The sequence below is a fragment of the Hydra vulgaris genome, chromosome 10 (assembly GCF_038396675.1).
Source record: "Hydra vulgaris chromosome 10, alternate assembly HydraT2T_AEP".
In the NCBI taxonomy this organism is placed as follows: Eukaryota; Metazoa; Cnidaria; class Hydrozoa; order Anthoathecata; family Hydridae; genus Hydra; species Hydra vulgaris.
Window position 1 is genome coordinate 48600001 of NC_088929.1, and position 21407 is coordinate 48621407.

The 21407-nt window shown below is 27.4% G+C and overlaps 1 protein-coding gene across 1 annotated transcript in view; it reads left to right on the forward strand.

Moving 5' to 3' along the window:
• The window catches only part of LOC101239780 (leucine-rich repeat and WD repeat-containing protein 1), a 70228-nt gene that overhangs the window by 40623 nt on the left and 8198 nt on the right, over positions 1-21407 (forward strand). Inside the window, exons 8-14 of the mRNA XM_065808194.1 lie at positions 6860-7348; positions 7470-7542; positions 7639-7776; positions 7951-8030; positions 15245-15306; positions 18885-18960; positions 19329-19423. Of these exons, the coding sequence (XP_065664266.1) occupies positions 6860-7348; positions 7470-7542; positions 7639-7776; positions 7951-8030; positions 15245-15306; positions 18885-18960; positions 19329-19423 (1013 nt within the window). The remainder of the gene's footprint in view (positions 1-6859; positions 7349-7469; positions 7543-7638; positions 7777-7950; positions 8031-15244; positions 15307-18884; positions 18961-19328; positions 19424-21407) is intronic.

Here is a 21407-nt window from a genome sequence, read left to right on the forward strand (position 1 = left end):
TTTTTTGGAGACTTTTTTTTATATTGTTTATCCCCTAACATGAAAACCACTTGAGAGGTTGTCAAGACAGATGTTGCATGAGGTTCTTGAACAACTGTCCTAACTTTAAACCATATATGATGCAGTAAGACTTTGCTTATAGCTGTTTGTTTAAAAAATGATGTTGATGGAGTTAAGGCAGGAGGAGCTAAAAGCATTTACAGAATACATGCTACTCTATATAGACTATGAAATTTCAATAGAATTTATCGGAAATATTACCTTTTACATGGCTTCTCTCTACAAGTCTTGTTGATATTCTGTCTACATTACTTCTTTGTAAATAATTAAAACATTTTTCTCTATTGGACAAATGCAATCATTTTAAAAAGGAAACATGCAATGACAAAGTCATCGCATCCAAATGAACATCTGTAAAAGATATGTACAAATTTTAAACAGATTGAATGTTTGTATGGCTATTGATTTTTTTTTTAAAAAAGCTTGAATAATAGTTTGAATATTTAATGAGTAAAAATAGTTTTATATTTGCGCCTGCTCCCAGTGGTTCTATAAAATTTGTGCAATATTTATTAGATAAGGTTTGAGTTTTAGCATTGAGCTTCTAAATGGGATCTACTTGCCTGCTTTGTTCCACCTTTCTGTCTTGCAAAACACCCTCAAACAAAAACATACCTCAAGTCATTGATTATTTTTTTACATTACTGTTTTAAGATTTGTATTTTCTGTTAGTTTTTGTTTAAGAGTGTTTTGTAAAAACAGTTCATTTTTGATTTATGTTAGTCTTACCAGACAACCACTTCTCTTAGTATATTGTTAGCAACAAGCCATCTATCAAAAGCATTTGCTAAGAAATCATAGAAAAGCTTATTTTTTATATAGCAAGACTCTCTTTTCCCGATTTTACTTTTAATTTAATTTTTTTTTTAGTTTCTTATTAATAAATAATTTTTTTAGTTTCTTATAGTTATATGAAAACAGTTATGAAAATTATTCCTAAGAGTTAAGGGTATTTACGGAATTTTTTTAGCTCCTATTCATCGTATGTGTTTATTTTATGTTTACAATAGCCAAACCTCCTTCATTAATAAAGAAAAGAGAGGCGATCATATCAGACACTATTTTGGCACTTTACTTTAGTGTTTGCTCAGGATATTTTTTAGTAGCAAAATATCAATGACTGGAGGAGCCATCGACCACTGGGTGGTTTATCCTAATAACATAATAATCAACTGTAAAGCAAAATTCTTTTTGTTTTAACTTGAATTGTTGCTTAGCAAATAGCAGCTTAGCAACTACGACCTGTTAATTGTTATTTTCCTGAAAAAAATTTAAAAAACTTCTAAAGCTCAAATACCCTAAATGCATTGTGACTGTTTTTTTGTTGTTTTTATTTTCCTCAATTCATTTTAACATATTGATAAAAATTACAAACTGAATTGAAAATATACAGAAATAAGTTATGTATCCTTTAAATAGAAATAAGTTATGCATCCTTTATATAGTTACAAATTACAGAAATAAGTTATGTACTTATATACTCACAAATTACAGAAATAAGTTATGTATAACTTATATAACTTATATACTTATTGTTAAAAATAATTTTTTTTTTCAAAGAATTTGTAAAAATGCTCTATTTTTATTTTTAGTTAAAAACCAGCATCATGAAATAAATGTTGACATCATAAAATCTAAACAAATATTTTTTATGAAACCGTTTTAATTTTTAAAATTTTGATTTAATTTTACTACATTTGAGACCCAGGTTGACATACTTTTAAATTACTTTTTTTTAAATAATATTTGGAACCTGTTAAATATTCAAAAGTTTTGAGGAACCTCTTAAAGTATATTTAAAAGATTTTTAAATCCAGTATCATCTCTATAAATTAAATTGAACTGAATTTAGTGTTTATTTAAATTGATGCTGAACTTAGTGCTGTTAGTGTTAGTAGTGTCATTTCCAGCGTGTTTAACACGGAACCCTTGGCAGCCATTGCAACTGAGGTAATGGCGAGAAAGAGTTGCAGCACTTTTATTTATAAGAAAATGTGAACAAAAGTGTATGCAAATATCTAATGTACGTAAACTTCAAATTATGTTAAAACGTACTAAAACATGTATCAAGTTTTACAGTTTTATTTTCACTTAAAAATTGCATTGAAGCAACATCTCCTTAATTTTGATCTGTAGCATTTATTTTCATTAAAAAAATTAGTTTTAAAATTTTCGTAAGTTGATGTGCTAGCATGGTCAAGTAGTTAGCAGGCAGAGCTTCTGCACAAAAGACCGTGGTTTGAGTCCTACCACTGGCGACTTTTCTTTTTTTAATTTTCTTTTGATTATTTTAAAATACAAAATACTTTTAAAGTTTTATAGAGATTATATTCAAACATATGTAACAATATTATACACCATAACAAATGAAAAGATTTTTAAAAAAGCTAAAAATTCTAAAAACATCAAAAAACGGGGGGAAATTTGTTACATGTGTCATGATGGAGATACTTACGTTATTAATGTGCTCACATAATTAGTTTTAATAAGCTGCGGATAGTCTGAAAAAAAATTATGATCTGAAATTTAAAAAAAGAAAAAAATTAAATGACAGTCCTGCTACTCCTGAAGATGCTGGTGTGGAGGCAAAAAAAAAAAAAAAAAAAAAATACCGTAGCTAGAAAAAATTTTTATTTTATTTTAGCAATTAAGTTTTTTTGCTACTCTTTTTTTTTTTTGCTATAAATATATACATATTTATATTTATATTTATTATATATTATTTAGATATATATTTATATATACATATTTATATATATATATATATAAACAAATTTGTTATATGCAAATGTAAAAAATCCACTTATGTAATGTTTTATTCAGGATCATATGTAATATAAGTAAACTTTTCTAATAATTAAAAGTCTTTTTTGCTCAAGTTGTTTTGTATTGAATTTTTGTATGTATGTTATTGTATTTAAAAAAATTGACAAGATTGAAAAAACACAAAACATATTGTCTCATCCTAGTGGAAAATTTGAAACTTCAATTTTAGATTTGCCCCTCTCTTTTGATAATTTCTGATTGCTAAAATTACATCATCTTCTTCTTTGCACGATCATTTAGATAAAGAAAAAAGCCAAAAGTATAGCGTTACATACAAATGTATGTAAGTGTAAACATCTTTAGCATATATTGAGTTTGCAGTCAGTATATGTTCCATATACTGACTTCATGTATGACTGAAAATCATGTATAATATATCTATAGCATGAGAAAACTTATTGTTTTTAATTGTTAAAATTTTATTTTAACAATTAAAAACAATAATTAGAAATCTTTTTTGCTATATTATTATTTTTTTGCTATAAATATATAAACAAGGTTGAAAAAATTTCAAAACTTATCACGCTAAGGAGAGGTCTCAAACCCCCTGAAACGACACTGATGACAGCGCACTAAACCACTAAGCTATCTATGGTATGTGTTTAGGTGAAAAACAAACTTATTTATAAATCTCTTATAAGCTCTACATATGCGGAAAAGGTGCACATGTTAATTTTTTTCCTCTTAAAAACAATTTTTCAAAATGAAATATTTTACTAAAAAATATTGAAGTAAAAAAGAAATAGGTATAGAAATGTGGAATAGAATTACAAAGACCCGAATTTTCATGGGTCTGGCCAGCTAGTTTTATAATATTGAACATATTTTGGAAATATTTTCAAAAAACTGTTTTTGCGAACCACCCTAATAAATATAGTCATAATAAAAAATACTAATATAAGAAAGTATGTACTAAATTCGTATAAGAAAGAAAATAGTAAGAATTTTTAAATCAATAACAATATGAATAATGATCAGCGCCTAAAAGGAATTGTAAAATAAATTCCAATAGATACAAGTATTCATTACAATACCTTTTTCTATTCCAACCAATAATTGAATAGTTGAAGTTAATATAGTATAACCTTATAGTATAACCTATATAGTTAATATAGTTTCTCTTGTTTTCTCTCCATCGATTGCTTTATTTTAAGAAAGCCATACTAAAAGCTTGAGCTCCAGAAGGAAATTGTAAGCTAATAATTACATCTACTCTGTCAGCTTTCCTATTATTGAGTTCTTTTGTATCTGCTATATTTTTTATCTTGTATCCACCTTTTTTTTTTTTCAATTTTAAAGAGCATTGTATGAATTAATAATATAATAATTAATATATATGAATAAAATTTTATATTTATATATATATATAATTTTAAATATTGCAAGAATAAAAACTAATATTATTCTACTAAAAATCAAGCAACAAAAAAAGTTTTTTTTTACAAAATGGTTAATATGCATCATGCATCACGTTGTGTTCACAAAATGGTTGATATGCACCATGCCCCATGCAGTGTTAATAGTAACTTGCCACTTAAAGCAAAAAATGTTGCTTAGATTTTTTAGTAGTTAATGTTAAAGTTGAAAATGTTTTTTGTTTATTTTCAAAATAGCATTTCTTTAGAAAATTATTTTTTTATAAGAGTTTTGTTTGTTATGTATTGCTGCATTTGATTAGTTATTTTAAACTTTTATGTTAACAATTGGTTACCTAAAGTTTGTTTGTATATTAAGTCACTTATATTAAATCATTTATATTAAGATTTGTTTTAGTTAAAGCATTTTTTAAATCACTTTGCGTGAACAAAATTAAATAGATTTTTGAATCTTGTTATTTTACTTTAGTAAATAAGCAAAAGTTATTTAAAGGGAGCACAAACCTCTTTTTCAGTATAGAACAATTTGCAGAATTGTGTATTCTAGGTATCAAATCAATACTATTGGCATTGTAGACACTAAGAGACTGCCAGGCCAAAGAGAACTTCAGGTTTTATTTTGTGTCAGTCAAGTTGAATCTTTTTTTACTTAAGAATCTTATAATAATAGAAAAGACCTTTTATAAAATCTGAAAAAAAATGCTAAGGGTCACAAATGGGGCAAAAGGTAAAATTGAAGGGGCCTAAGCCTATTTAAACATTTTAGGTAAAAATTTATTAAACTTCAAATAATTTAGACAAATTTTTAAAACAAAAAATATATTTTAAAATGTTTACAATATTATTGTATATATGGTAAATAATCCATTAAATATTGAATAATTTTTCTTCATGTTCTAGAGCATTATGTAAAAATTAATACTAAAATAAACTCCTCTTTCATTAAAACTAACTACAAAGTTGCTTTCAGTATAATGTTTAACACATTAAAGTCTATTTCCTGTAGGTTTAAATTTAAAATAAAGTCTCCCCTTGTTTAACAAATCTCTTGCGAAGATAGGATTTTAATATACCTTTACATCTCAATTTTCTTTTAGACCTATAGTTTAATGTATGAAAGACTATAGTAAAAAGTTCTTGTTTTTGTCAAGCTTTTGTGACTGACTATAAGTTAATATTTATTATGTTAAAAAACATATTCTTATCTACCCAAGGTTCATATCATTCATGTTTTATTACCCATTATTCAAGTTTTCTAATCAGTTTTCCGTCAGTTAAGTCAGTTGTTTTTCTATATGATAACATTTTGTACAAACCTTTTAGCATCCTTGTTGTTGTTTTTTAGTTATATATTAAAAGAAATAAAAAGTGTAGGTTTACTTAACTGAACAACAATAATTAAAAAAAAAATAAAATAAAAAAATAATACAAAAGGATCTTACATCAATTTTAACATAAGTTAGTAAAGAAATGAGCTATTCTACAATTTTGAAAGTTTTAAAAAATGACATCGCTGACCTTTTCCTTTAATATAAGATCTTCAAAACTGTTTGGTCAATTTTCTTAATTTGCAGGCTGATATGAGTTTTACTTTATTCAAATTCAAACATACAAGCTTGAATAGATATTTGCTACTGATAGAGTTTTACTTGCTTTATTTAAGTTCAAACAGACAAGCTTCTTAAAAATATATGAAATAAAGATATTTTATTAGAACATGAATTTTCATATCTTTCATATCTTTAATATTTCATATTTTTTAAGCACAATTAAACATAATTTTAAAATATCTTTCTTAAAACACATTTAAACATAATTTTAAAATATCTTCCTTAAACACAATTAAACATTTTAATTGTGTTTAAGGAAGATTTTAAAGCTAAATATGTAAACAAATTGTTGTTTTTTGTATATTTTATAACAATGAGTTTTTTATTTTTTGCACGCATCAAGTTCTGCAATTCTTCCCCCTCTCACTCCTCCTTTTGCTTAAATATTTTGGGGAGGTAGCAAAAGTGTGGCAGAAAGTACAGCTGACCAAAATATTTTTCTTAAAATGCCCCTGTCCTTAGCTATCTTCTTACAAAAAAGTTGTTCAATTTCTGCTTTTTCAGGGGATCAAAGATCTGTGTATATATATATATATATATATATATATACACACACACACACACACACACACACACACACACACACACACACACACACACACACACACACACACACACACACTCACTCACTCATACACACAAATTTATCTTATTATTATTTTTATTTTATTTTTTATTTCCTTTACAAGGAACACAAAAAACAAAGTACTACTTTGCTCAAATAGTTTTCACTTATTTGGTCAGTATAATCATAAACTAAATGAATTGAAGTTGTTATAACTTACCTCTGATCTATAAAATAAAGTTGGTCAAATTGAAGTAAAAATAATCAGTGGTGTTTAATGTAGATTTTATTTAGCAGCATAATATTCATCAGAATTATCTTATTGATTCTGCTGAGAAACTCAAACTTGAAAAAAATAAAAAAGTTAGCAAGATAATTTGATTGTAACAATACAATGATTTTTTCATTATCCTTTAATTTAGCACCGCCAGTTAAAAAAGCTAGACAACAAAAAAAATCAACTCCCAATATCTTATCAAAGTTAAAAAATGAATTGCAATTGACTTGGTTACTTCAAACTCATTCTAAAGAAAATAATCCTAATGATTGGTCAACAAAAGTATGGATGTGTGAGTTTGAACCTGATAAAGACTCCTCTGGATTGACAACTGAAATTGTTGCTACATGTGGGGGAGATTCAATATGTTTTATAAACTGTGAAACTGGACTTGTTCACAAAAAATATAAACAACAAGAAGAAGTTTTTTATTGTATTGCATGGACTGTGTTACCTTGCCGTACATTTGACGGAGTTGGCGAGAGGAAGGAAACTTTGTTAGCAGCAGCTGGTGTCCTTGGAGATATAATTTTAATAAACACAGAAAAACTTGTTTGCTATCGGCGAATTATGCACCATAAAAAACCTGTTGATGCGTTGATATTCCATCCAATGAAACCACATTGGTTGTTTAGTAAGTTTCAGTTTAATATTATATTAATTGAAAAATAAATTTCAGGTGTTTTGATGGACTACATTCCATTTAATTTAGTAACTTATTCATCATTAATTTTATTTAAACTTTATTAAAACAGGTGGTTCTGAAGATGGAACAATTGTGCTTTGGGATATTGGATTACCATTTATAACTGATGATCCAAGTGTAAAGTGTGTTTTTTTGTGTTTTTTTGTGTTTTTAATTATTATTTACACTTTTTTTTCAAATTTAATTTTAAAACAATGTTTTGTTGTTTTTTTTATCAGGAAAAAATTAACTTTGCATTCCTCTCACAGTACCATTAGACAAGTAGCTATTTGTCCTCATGGCAAAATTATATTTGGAGCTTGTGATGATGGGTTATATGCTTGGAACATCAGTGAAATTGAAGACAAAACAGAGCTGTAACTGTTTAGAGATTTTAAATAAAATTGTTTGCTTTTTAAGTTGTTTTTAATGGCTTGTGATGATTTTTGAAAATATAATTCTAAATATTTGCTAAAGTTTATAATTTTTTAAAAAAATAATATTATAACTTTTATAAAAATTTATTTAAGATATTCAACTTTTTTTTTAAGAAAAGCAGAGTACAGTTTTCGTTTCAATTCCAAATCAAAACCTTTAGATTCTGCAAATTGTATAAACAATAATTTAATTGGTAAGCAGCTTTAATTTTTATAAAAAGAAAATAGGTCAAGTTAATTATTTTTATTATCTTTTTCATTTAGCGTTAGGAGTTAATATTAATAGGGAGTGAGGGGGGAGGGGTCCAAAGTTTTATATTATTTTGTTTAACCAATTATTCTTAATTTCTTTTCTTAGAAAAGTTCAATAAACAATTCAGTTTTTTGTGATTGACCTTCTACTTCAATTTTTAACATTTTAAAACCTAAAAACTAGAAATCTTTGCAGTCAGGAGCTATTCTATACCATTTTTGATAGCGTTGACCATATTTAGGTGGTGCCCAATTAAAAATTTTTGGGTTGTTTTTTTTTTTTTTTTCTTTTTAAGGCAAATAATGTTTGTATTTTTGAAAAAACAAACGTCAAATTTCCTCTAAAGTTCGCCGGAACAAGGGGGTACCACCGCCCAAATTTTTTTCCTAGAATCGGCCCTGGCAGCGTATTCTTTGCGTGTAACATTGCACAATTTTATGTTAGATAATTTGTTGTAATAATGTTAAAATTATGCAATTTCAATTTTGGTTGGATAACTTTGAATTAAAATGAATGAAAGTTGCATTTAAACAAAAACAAGTCTTATCTAATGTATTTGTTTTGATTTACTTCACTAGAAAATACTTTACTATTAATTTTAGTAACTGAATTTAGATACCGAATAAAATGGTAAATATTGCAACAAGAAGTAGCAAACTAATAGATAAATAAATCTTTAACTAGTAAACAAATAAATCAAAAACTTCTTCGGAAATCTCCCAGTAATAGACAAGTTTTATCACACAAAATTGCCTTTACTCACGGTTGTTTTTGTACTTGTCTTTAATAAAGTCGACAATAAATTACATTTCAGAAATTTTCATTAAATAAGATTGACTGCTCAGTAGTCAATAATTCTTGCAAATAGTTTAGCAAAATTTAGTTATATTTCTTGAACAGAAAATAAGAAAGTATTATGGGTTTGGAAAAAAGATACAATAGTGGAATAATTGATGTATTACTTTTTTAATCAGGTCAATCAAATAATTACAAATGGCATTGAACTTAAGCCTCAGCATGGCACTCATTGCGATCAGCTTCAGAAATACCGTTGGTTACAAAAATTTCTCGTGGTATTATACTTAGGTATTCAAACAATTGTATAATCAATATTAAGGTAATTTAGAAATATTTCAGAAATTATGTCTCATTGTTAAAAACTTTAAAAGTACAAAATACAATTGGAACCAGTAACAGAAACAACTGAGACAGTAGGTTAGCAAAAAAAAAACTAAAAGCTTTACATTAGGTGTCCAAGAGATATTATATCTTAGCTTGATTAAAATTTCAACGCAGCCCATTTACTTGGGAATCAGATGTCAATAAATATATTGAAAAGTAGAAAGATATGTTAAATGTCAAAAAACGATTGATGAATGGGATTTTTACTTTAGTAATAATCAAACAATAGTAATTCATTGCAGCACATCCACTTTATTTAAAATCATAATTATTGATAAAAATACAAAAAAATGTGGTCTTTTTTCTACAGAGGAATAAACTAATAGTTTGAATTTTTTACTTAACTTGGAAAGTCCTCACAACAATCCACAATCACCTACAATGACTTTTTTTTTTAGTTGTTAAGGTGCTCCAAGAAGAACTAAGCGTCTAATTACAAAGCACCGTGGAAGAGCAATTTAACTAGGAATTGTTCCTTATAATTTCATGTATAATGCCTAAATTTTTGTTGTATTTATAACTACGCATAATGATTACATATTTTATTGATAAAACAAACAGAAAAATATTTACCATGGATTCTACTTTAATAATAATAATGATTTTATTTAGTTTAACAATTGATTTTTTTGTTAAAATAATCATTTTTATTGAAATTGAAGTAAAAGGCCAAATATTTATAATAAAAAAAAATATTAAGTAATTCAAAATCACAATAAAAAATTAATTAAGGAAAAGTAGTTTATATACATAAAATCCAAAATATGTATATAGTTTATATACATAAAATCCAAAAAAAGTTAATTTTGCCCCCCCCCCTTCCCTTAATGTTAATGTTAAGAGTTGGTGTCTTAATAAAAATACTTATCTTGGGCAGACATTAAATGCATCCAGCTACTGTCTTGTAGAAGGCCTCCTAGGCAAAGACTTAAAGTGTAAACAGATTCTATCTGTTGACCAGCCTCACATCTCTTCTTCATCTATTAGGCTGCCGCAGATGTGTTTATAATACATTTTTTCTATTTCAGGATGTTAAAGGCTATATCTTCTTGACTAAATGCATGGGTTTCGCTTGCGTCTCTGTTTTTATGACTAGTTTTTATAACTTGTTCTATTATCTCCTAATGAGGGTACAGCTCTAAGACTCAGTTTTATGGTCCAGAGGCCGGCTGGTAGTCAGGTTTCCCAAACTCTGTGGTAACTCTCAGAAAGACTGATTCCATACAACCGTAAAATATCAGAGTACTAACATTGCCATATTACACATGGATGGTGTCTCTGTTTGTACTTTTAATGTGCATTGTTGGGGCCACATTTATAGCTCTTTGTTATGGTTTTGGGTTTATTAATAATATTGAGGCAATTGCTTGGACTACTAAATAGCTTACTGAGTACTATCTGTCCCAGCAAACATGCTATAGCAGGTTTTCAGTGGACCTACATAGGCACTTTGAGCAGACCGCTGTAGTTTTGCTCATCAGTTACTTAGTGGACCATTAGTGGCAGCCGCCAAAAGTGACTAGCCGACGATTAGCCACTATTAAAATGATGGAAAATTATTGGCTTGCCATTTATAGCGGCTGCTACTAATGGTCCATTAAGTAACCGATGAGCAAAACTCCAATGAACCACTAAAATATGATTATATAGGTCTACTGCAAATCCACTAAAACAATGTTAGCTGGGGTGCCTTGAGTCAAGTTCTTTAACAAATTTAAAAATGATATAAGTACTAAAAACTATAAAACTCAAAAAATCATTGTCATCACCAAGTTCTCTAAATCAATCATTTACTAATATTTTTGATCTTTGAAGTAACTTTTTTTCTGTTGAGTCATATCTCTTGCAAAGTTCACCAGACCTACTTGCTTTTTGTGAGACTAATTTGAGTTTGGCTGTCTCATCTTGTGATCTTAGTGTTGATAATTGTCTTCCTTTAATTTTTAAAGACTCAAATAATTGCATGCTTAACCTAGGCATTTACATTTGTAAGAATTTACTCATTTGTCTGGAAGCTAGGCTTGAATCTATTTTTTTATGTTTATTTCAATCCCCACTACATCCCTGGTAGTACAGCTCTCAACTTGTTTCTCCACGCAGCAGCCTTGTTTGTAGAGGTTTGTGTTTTGGAGTTATAGAGTTGAGAGAGGGTTGTAACCACAAAAGTAACCTCTTTGACTTTAGTGACCTTCTCAGCCTTGGGGAAGGTGAATAGTTAAAAAAAAAAGTGCTTTCTTTCAGCACTTCTTCACTTTATCGCATTTCTCTTTGTTCTATATCGCTTTCCTTTATCATAAGACTGCACTCTTTTCGATGTTACTTCTGATCAAAGTCAGTGACTCTGCAGGCATTAAGGCCCACAACTTATTTGCTAAGAACTTTTCATTCTTATGATCTCTTGATTCCACTAGTTCTATTCTACAAACAGGTAATTGATTGCTTTTATACTGGACATTGTGGAGTGATACATTTGTATCACTCATACATTTTATACTGGATATTGTGGAGTGATACATTTGTATCACTCCAGTATAAAACTCCTTAGACTCTTTTACAGCTTGTGATCCGGATAACATACCTGTTATAGTTTTGCAGAAGTGTTCTCCGGAACTGTCGTTTATACTTTCAAAACTTTTTAACAAGTGCTTATCAGAGTCTTGTTTTAAAGCCTGCAGAAAACCGGATGGAAATCTATTATCCCTATTTTAAAAAACTCTAGAGAGCAATCTAACACGTGTAACTTCTGTTCCATTAGTCTTCTGCCTATCATAAGTAAGGTTTTTGAGTTTTTAATTTACAAACACTTAATCTCTCATCTTGAATCTAATAACTCACTTTCTGATTATCCATATGGATTTTGATCTTCTTGTTCTACTGCTGATTTGCAAGTAACAATTAATAACTGATAGGTTATTAATTGATAGTGCATTAGATAGATGTCGAGAAGTTAAGGCTGTTGCTCTTGTCATTTCTAAAGCTTTTGATAAAGTTTGGCATGCTGGTCTTCTCCATAAACTTTTTGCTTATGGGTAACATTTTACAGGTGACTTTGAGGTTGTTGAATCCTTTCTTACAAACTGTAGTATAAAAGTTGTCCTTTAAGGGCAGCACTCTTTTTCATATTTTGTAACTTCAAGGTTTCATCCATGGTCCTATACTCTTTTTAATTTAAAATAACAATCTTCCAGATATTCTCACATCTAAGCTGGCATTGTTCGCTGATGGTACTACCATTTATTCTTGTCTTGATAAGAGCCAACACTCTCTGATTATTAGGAGGGGACATTTGAGCTTGAAAAGGATCTAACTTCTGCTACAGCACGGGGCTCACAGTGGCTGGTGAACTTTAATTCAGATAAAACTAAATTTTTTTCAGTTAATTATAGCAATAATCTAGATCTTCTTATATTTATGAATGGTAATGTACTTGATGAGTCATTTACACTTCATCTTTAGGATTAACTCTTACTTCCAATCTTTCTTGGAAACCATATATCAAATCGATTGCAAAATTAGCATCAGCTAAGGTTGCATCTTTTTATCATTTTCACCACTTTCTTATTACGGATTTTATTATTTATCTCTATAAATCTCAAATTCGTCCTTGTATGGAATACTGTAGTGATATCTGTGGCAGATCGTCCGATGATGCCCTTTCTCTTTTAAACGTGTTGTAAACATAGTTAGACTTGCTTTATAACATTGTCGTAATGTTGCTTCTCTTTTTAACCATTATAACATTGTCGTAATGTTGCTTCTCTTTCTCTTTTCTATAAATACTATAATAGCCACTGCTCTTAAGATCTAGCGTCTCTTGTGCCATCTTGTGCCTTTCTTAAGTCTCATCCTTTTACTGTGACTATTCCTAAGTGCTCCAAAAATTCTTATTCCAAAGAACATCAGTTATTCGGAATTTGCTTCCTTCATCTTGCTTTCCTCATTTATATAATTTTCAATCTTTTAAATTATCTGTCAATCGTTATATTGCTATAAAAACCTCATTTTTTCTCTTCCAGTAACTTCCAACTCTAATTGTGGATGCTTGCAGTCTTGTTGGAAGTGAAGATGTTGAAAATAAACAGAAGAGTTGGTGTTAATGTTAAGAGTTAACAGAAGAATTAGTGTTAATGGTAATGTTAAGAGTTAACAGAAGAATTAGTGTTAATGTTAACAGAAACTAAAGAAAAGAGTTAGAGATTAAAAAAGCAGAAAAAAAAGTAGTAATTCGTATATAGGGTAGATAGATTCATAGATAGGGTCATGCAACCATCGTATTAAACTGTGTACATAGATTAAAGACTCAAAAATCAAATAATAGTCATTAAAAAGAACTAAATATCCAAAAATATTTGTAAAAGAGTTTACTGATAGATGTTTCAAAATTTAAGGGTTTGAAAAAAAGAAGACATTTTTTAACTCATGTTAAAGAAATTTTAATATAATTTTTATGTTTTTCTACACTTTTTGGCATAGTAACATAGCAATAAGTTTAGCAAAAAGCAAAATTTTTTTTTTAATTAATTGTGTATTTTGTAGCATGTTTTGTAGTTTTGTAGATCTCTCAAGACTCAAGAGCAAAAATAGAGAAATAAAATCAAAAATTATGTGTGAATAGCACACATTTTACTCTTGGCCCTCTGTTTTAAAAAGGCCAATAAGCTCCCAGACTGAGAAACTGCTTTTTACCCGGTGATCTTCAGTATTCCAAAATAAGCATACTTTAGTTCATTTCTTTTGTAAATGATGAAGGCATTCATGTATGAAATTTCAATCAAGGCAAAAACAAAAAATCAAGAAATCAAGAAAATCAAAAATAGTTTAATTATAATATCTATCCTTTTTCATTTCTTAAATTTCTTAAAATTTAAAATTCTTAAATCATAATTTAAAATATAACATAAAAAACCATAACATAATATTTATATATTTTACTACTAATAATGCTTTGATCATAATTTCGTGTTTTAATTTTGTTTTAATGTCAAGTTAAACTTAACTTTAAGTTGAGTTTAACTTGATATCATAGATTAAGTATTGCATTCAAAGCAATGGCCTATTCAGTTGTCTCACTTCTGCTAATTAATCTTAAGTCAAAACATAGGGCTCCTTAATGACAATGCATGCCAAAAACACAAATAGGGGCACCATCCATGCACAACATGGCACTGTTAATACTCTGATATTTTACTGCTGTTGATGGAATCAATCTCTCTTAGAGCTACCACAGAGTTTAGGAAACCTTACTTCCAGCCAGCCTCAGAACCATTAAACTGAATTTTAAAGTTGTACTCTTTAGGCGTTAACAGGAAGAGTTACTTAACCACTCTCAAAGAGGTTCAAGCAAAAATCTATTAGTAGAGTCAAAAAGATGCAGCATTTAATATCCTAGGCAGTAAACAATGAAACATGGGCTTACATATATGCCAGTTTAATAGAGGAGGAAGAGGTGCAAGGCTGGTCAACAGAACTATTCTGCTGAATCCTAAAGTCTTCGCTTAGGTGGCTTTCTACAAAACAGTAATTCGATGTCGTTAACATCTGTTTAAAATGAATATTTTTATTGAGACACCATCTGTAGCCTTTACTCAACCAAGTGTTCAAAGCAGAGGTATTAAGTCAGAGTTTATTTCTTTTAGTCTTAGTAAAAGGTCCCCTTTTAGTCACAAAATAAAAATTGTAAAAAATTTTCCTAACTTTTTTTTCTACTGCAATGTGTCATTACTCTAAAGTACACTAAGTACATAAAGGGCTAAAAATTAAATTTTACAAAAAAGGTTATATTAGTTTTGACAATATTTCTTTTATTAAAATTATCTTAAAAAGTTAATCAAACTTAATTAATAAAGTTTTTCTTAAAAATTTTCAATCTTTTTTTTGATGAAATATTAATGTCAATTTATATTTTAAAAAATATTATTATTAGTTAATTAATATAATTTAATATATATTTTTACTTGTATTATTTACTTTTAGCTGTAAAGAGAATTGCAGAAGGAAGCATCTTAATATTTCGTTCAGAGTCTGAGTTTTTAAAGGTTTTCCATATATTTATACATGTGTGTTATATATATATCCGGGTTCCCACTCCTCCTTAAAAACCTTAAATATCCTTAAAAAATAAAAACCTCCTAAAATTTCCCTAAATAACCTTTAAAAAAGGTAAAATTTGACTGCTCTCCTTAATTTCTCCTTATTATATTTTTTTTTAATCATCTAGGAAATTTTATTAAAGTGAATGGATTATTTATATAATACTTATTAATAAAGAAGAAAATATATAGTTTTTTGATAGTTTGCAAACCTTTTTTTTATTATTATATATATATATATATATATATATATATATATATATATATATATATATATATATATATATATATTAGGCCTTGTTACGAGATTTCACTGCGTAACAAAAACGCGTAACGCATTTCTAAGTAACTCAACTCAGCAAATATATTGTTAGGAGTTATATTGCGTCACTTGTGTCTTTTCAAGTACCGCATTGTATTAAAATTTACAGTTATTTTTTCCTCACTATAACAAAAGTTACAAATAAAATCTAAGTTCCTATTTAAAAAATCATTTTTATTATTTTTTTCAAATATAAACTAAATTTTATTTTGAAAAAAATATTTATTTCATAAAACGTAAAATAATATTTGTTTATTTTCTTATAATTTTACAGTTGGTTTTTGGTTATTTTATTAACTGATAATAATTTTTTTCTTATTTGTTTGTGAACTCTTTTTAATAATGTTTTTAAACAATAAAGAGTTTTTTTTTATTATTTATCAGTTACCGATAACATATTCGTTATCATAATTTCTTTTCATAAATTAAAATATAACTTATTTACATATTTGCATCAAAATAAATCCAAATAAAATAAATCAAAATAATATTTACATCAAAATAAATCGTGCATTTCTTAAACTATTATGACAAAAAATAATTTTTATATTTAAAAGGAATTTATATATTTAATTCCTTAAGATAAAACTTAAAACACTTTATTTTCTTTAACTAATTTATAACAACAACAACAAAATTATTAAACAAACTGTTTCTTTAACAAAAAATCTATTAGTTTACAATTGCGGTTAAATGCTTTTACTTACCACTTTTTTTCTTCTGAATAAACATCACGTTAACAACATCAAAAGATAATTTAAATATTCTTAAAGATAAAAGTTTTTGGGTAGCGCAAAACTGCTGAACACGTAGGCAAATCGCCTTTTCGCAGGCAAAATGCGACCTGCGTAACGCTTCTTAACAAGGCCTAATATATATATATATATATAAAGTAATATATTAATTTATAATAATTTCTCTATTTATATTTAAAATTTATTGAAATGAATTCTGGTTTTAATGTAATCATTATCTCCATAATTCTCCTTACTTTTTCTTTCAAAAAATTGTCGTTCGCGACCAAATTGCTTAAATATTAAGAAAATATCTCCTTAAAATCTTCATAAAATGCATATACAAAATATATATATATATATATATATATATATATATATATATATATATATATATATATATATATATATATATATATATATATGTATGTATATACAGTCACAGTAAATTGTCACATATATATGTGACAATTTATTATGGCCACCCACAATTTTTTACATTCTCAAGTTTCTTATTTTTTACATTCTTAATTATTTTAATATTTTTCGTGATTTATGTACTCAAAAGCAATTTCTTCAAGCCAATTTTTTTTTTTTTTTCTGATGAATCTTTGTTGATGAAACACAGTGTCAAATGGATAAAAATTTAGTTAAGTGGTTTTCTACTAATATATAATTGCTCTGTTCTTTTAAGAACATTGAGCACTCTATTGTGTAGAATACTTTTTAAAGTTGTTTAAATATATATATATATATACAGTGAACGAAATTTTCTTAGCCGCACGCAATTTTTATCAGATTTTTCATTATAGAGACTTAATTAAACGTTTTATTAAGAAGTTTCTGTATGTGATATATTTATACCATTGTTTGTTAATTGATAATTAAAAGATAATTGATATCAATGTTTTTATTATTTCTCTATATAAAAAAATTTAGTTATTTGATTTATTTGAGTGCAAAATTTGTATAGACGCAGTTCTGTTTTATTAAATTTGAGATATAATTTTTAGTTTTGGTGTTGAAAAAATCAATTTAAATTGTAAGTAATTTCATAATTGACTCATAAAAATATTTTTCATAAATTTAAAATTCAATGTTTCATATTTTTAGTGAAATGGCACATGGAAAATTTTTAAATGACCATGAAAAAGGTTTAATTGAAGCATATAAGGATTCCGGGTTATCTAATAGAGAAATTGGACGAAAAATTGGACGATCTGAAAAGGTGATTAGAAACTTTTTGAAACTTGGGTCAGTATATGGCGTCAATCAAAAAATACGTAAAAACTACAAGATAACGAAAAGGAACGTGGAACAAATTCGACAATTAGCGACAAAACAAAAGTTAACTGCGAGTCAAATCATATCAGAATTAAGTTTGACAATCACTCCTAGACGTGTTCAACAAATATTGTCAAGATCTGATAATATAAAATGGCGAAAACCACTAAAAAAACCATGTTTAAAGCAAATACACAAAGAAGCACGACTTGAATTCGCCAGAAAATATATGGATTTTGGAGAAAAGTGGAAATATGTCGTATTTTCTGACGAAAAGAAGTTTAATCTTGATGGACCAGATGGTTTTAGCTATTACTGGCATGATTTGCGAAAAAACAATGCACCTCGTTTGTCACGCAATTTTGGTGGTGGATCATTAATGACATGGGCAGCATTTTGTATCAATGGAAAGACATCGATATGTTTTATATCAACAAAATGAAATCCATTAATTATGCAGATTTATTAGAAGATGTCTTAATCGATTTTTTGGAAAATAACTTGGAAGATCAAGTCATTTTCCAACAAGACAATGCACCCATTCATAAATCAAGAGAAACTATGGCATGGTTTGAATCCAAAAACATCGAAGTGATGAAATGGCCTGCATATAGTCCAGATCTCAATCCAATTGAGAACCTTTGGGGAATCTTATCTCGAAAGGTTTATGAAAATGGACGACAATTTAGCAGCATTCAAGAGCTTCGAGGTGAAGTCAATAGGTGTTGGCAAGAAATTTAACCAATGACACTCCAATCGCTCATTAATTCAATGCTAAATAGAATTTTTGAAGTGATTAAGAACCACGGAGGACCCACCAAATATTAAAATTTAAAAAAAAAAAATTTTTCCTTTTCATTACTTAATTTTTAAAAGTGCGTCTAACGAAAATTTGCATATGAAAAGTGCATTCCTTATTATTTATTTTTTTCTATTTTTAATGTGATATATTTTTATTATAAATACTTTACTAATAAAATACTTAATAACTAAGCTATGCAATAAAAATCATATTTTCTTTTTTACCTAATAAATTTTCCTTAAAAATTAAAATTTCGAATAAAAATTGTGTGCGGCTAAGTAAATTTTGATCACAGTATATATATATATATTAATAATAATGACAAAATTTTAAAATAAATGTTGTTTTAAGTTAATATTGTTTTTATTTATTTTTAATTTAGGATGATGCTTATTTAGTTCAAACACTCATCTGGAGAAAAACAAAGACTCCATTCCTAAAATTTCATTACAATGCAGGTTCTATAAAAAAATTTGGAACTATTTTTTCTTTAATTTCTATATTATAACTAAGTTTTTTTTAAAACTATATATTTTATAAATTTTATTTTGAAAATATTTTTAGTTTTAGTTTATTATTTTTTAGTTTGATAAAAATCCTTTTTGTTTAATTATTTTTTACCCTTTATTTAACCTGTAAATTTATTTTTTATTAAATTTTAAGTTTGAAAAGGTTTAAATTTTATTAGTTTACAATAGGAAAAAAAAAATAACAAACTTTTGTAAGCTAACAGATTTTAAACTTTTCAAACTTAAAGTTTAATATAAAATGAATTTACATGTTGAATTAAAGAGTAAAAAATGAATGAAAATTTAAATTTTTTTAGGATCAAATATTTTATCTTCTGGTGATGATGAAGGAACAATATGGTTATACGAGTTGAAGCTGGAAAAGAAAGGAAAATCTAAAGTTGATTATGAAGTAAGATTTCAGTTTGATAAAACTGAAATATATATTTATATATTTTTTTTTATAAATAAAACTACATATTTTTTACAACTATTAGTTTCACGCTAAATGCAACCATCAGGTAAAAAAATCAGATTTTTTCTAGTGGAAAAATAGTTCTGTACAAAAAAAATGAGTTAGAAAAATCTAATCTTTTGGTTTGCGGTTGTCAGCAAAAATTTGTTATCATGGCGACACTTTAATATTAGTTTGCTTTTTTTGTTTAATAATTCTTTGGCAATTTTATACAATAAAATTATTAGTTTTTTGTTTAAGCATAACAGGCATTTTTTAGTTATGTTGTTGTAGGCGGGGGCGCTTTTTATGATAGATTATTTTAAGTTGGGTGTTGTTTTTAACTTATTCTTTGTTTCCCATAGGTATTTTGAAACTGGTTGAATTTTTAAGTTTTTTGGTTTTGAACTATTGCTTGTGGTTCCCCTATCTAATTTTCCACAGGCCCTCTGTTTAACCTATATATGTTTTGTTGGGTGTGTTTGGGAATGATGCAATGCACTTATAAATTATATTTGTTTTTCTGCAATAGGGCAGGTTTCATTTAGTTTACAATTGCAAGCTAAAACGGTAGTTAGGTTCATCGAAATAATTTTATTGTTGTGGTTCTTTATAATTTTTGCTAAGTTGCTTGTGCAGCTGTAGCTAACTTGTTAAATATTTTTTCGTCAGAAGAATTTTGAGATAACCTATTGTTGATAGCAATTGGAGTTTGTTTGATAATTTGTGGGGGTTGGTTTGGCTCAGTATGAATGTAAAGTAAGTTGCTGTTTGGTTTTTTGAAAGGATGATATGAGTCTTTTTCCAAATTAGAAGTCACGTCTAGGAAGTTGATCATTGATAGGTTTGTCCTAATTTCTATTAAGAAGCCAATTTTTTTTTTTTTAATTTCTGTTATATTTTTTCGGATTCTATCTATTTGTGTGGCAGACTTTTTATGCATCACTATCAGTCTGTCGTCTCAGTAAAGGCCCATGTCCCTGTTAGTGATAATACTGAATTTAATATATTCAGACCTACCAGCTCGCAAACCTCAACTCCATCAAAGCAGCCCATTGTGACATCGAAGCAGCCATTAGTTGACATTTTTTTCCAAGTTTCATTGTTGAAAAATAACAATGGCTTTCTGCAATAGTTGATTATTCTGATTTCTTCTTTGCTAATTATTTTATGTTTTTTTGCAAATGTTAAAGCATTTTTTAGTATAATAGGTGTGATGGAGGGGTAGAATTGGGTGATATCAAGTTGAATAAAAGTGCAGTATTTCTTTTCTTTAATATATTCGAACCATTTGATAACTTTGGCGGTGTTTGTCCCCTGGTTTAATTTAAATATATTCTTTATGTGTTTATTTATTTTGTCTAAATAGGTTTTGCTTACAATGCCAAGTTCGCTCTTTGCTGGATTTAGTAGGCGGCAAGGTTTTGTGTTTTGGAAATTGATTTTGTGGTCCTTTAATGTGATGAACGCTTCTGATTTGGCAATTATTTTCGATTTATTAGATAAATTTAATATTGTTGCTTTTTGCTTCGAGGTTTATAGCATTTTCAAGTTTTAACGGAGCTTCTTTATATGATTTTGTGATATTTTCTTTCAGTAGTTTAGAGTGATATTTAAGGGGTAGTTCATAAATATTGCTAGTTTTGTCTGTAAATATTAAGATATTGGGATTTGATTTTATGTTCAATATGTCATTCTTTAGTTTTATTTGGAGTTCAGTGGAAGTTTTTTTAAATTTTATAGATTTTACTAAGCCAAATAATTCGGCTTCAAAGTGTTAAGTTCTTTGCAATGTGGTGGTGTTTTATTAGTTTTTAAACCGAAGGTTTCTGTTGTTGACGCGATGTTTTTTTTGTTGTTGTAAAAAAATGTTTTCCAGCACATTCGTTTGATTAAGTTGATCAATTTTTTCAACTAGATGTAGCTTGTAAATATTTTTCTT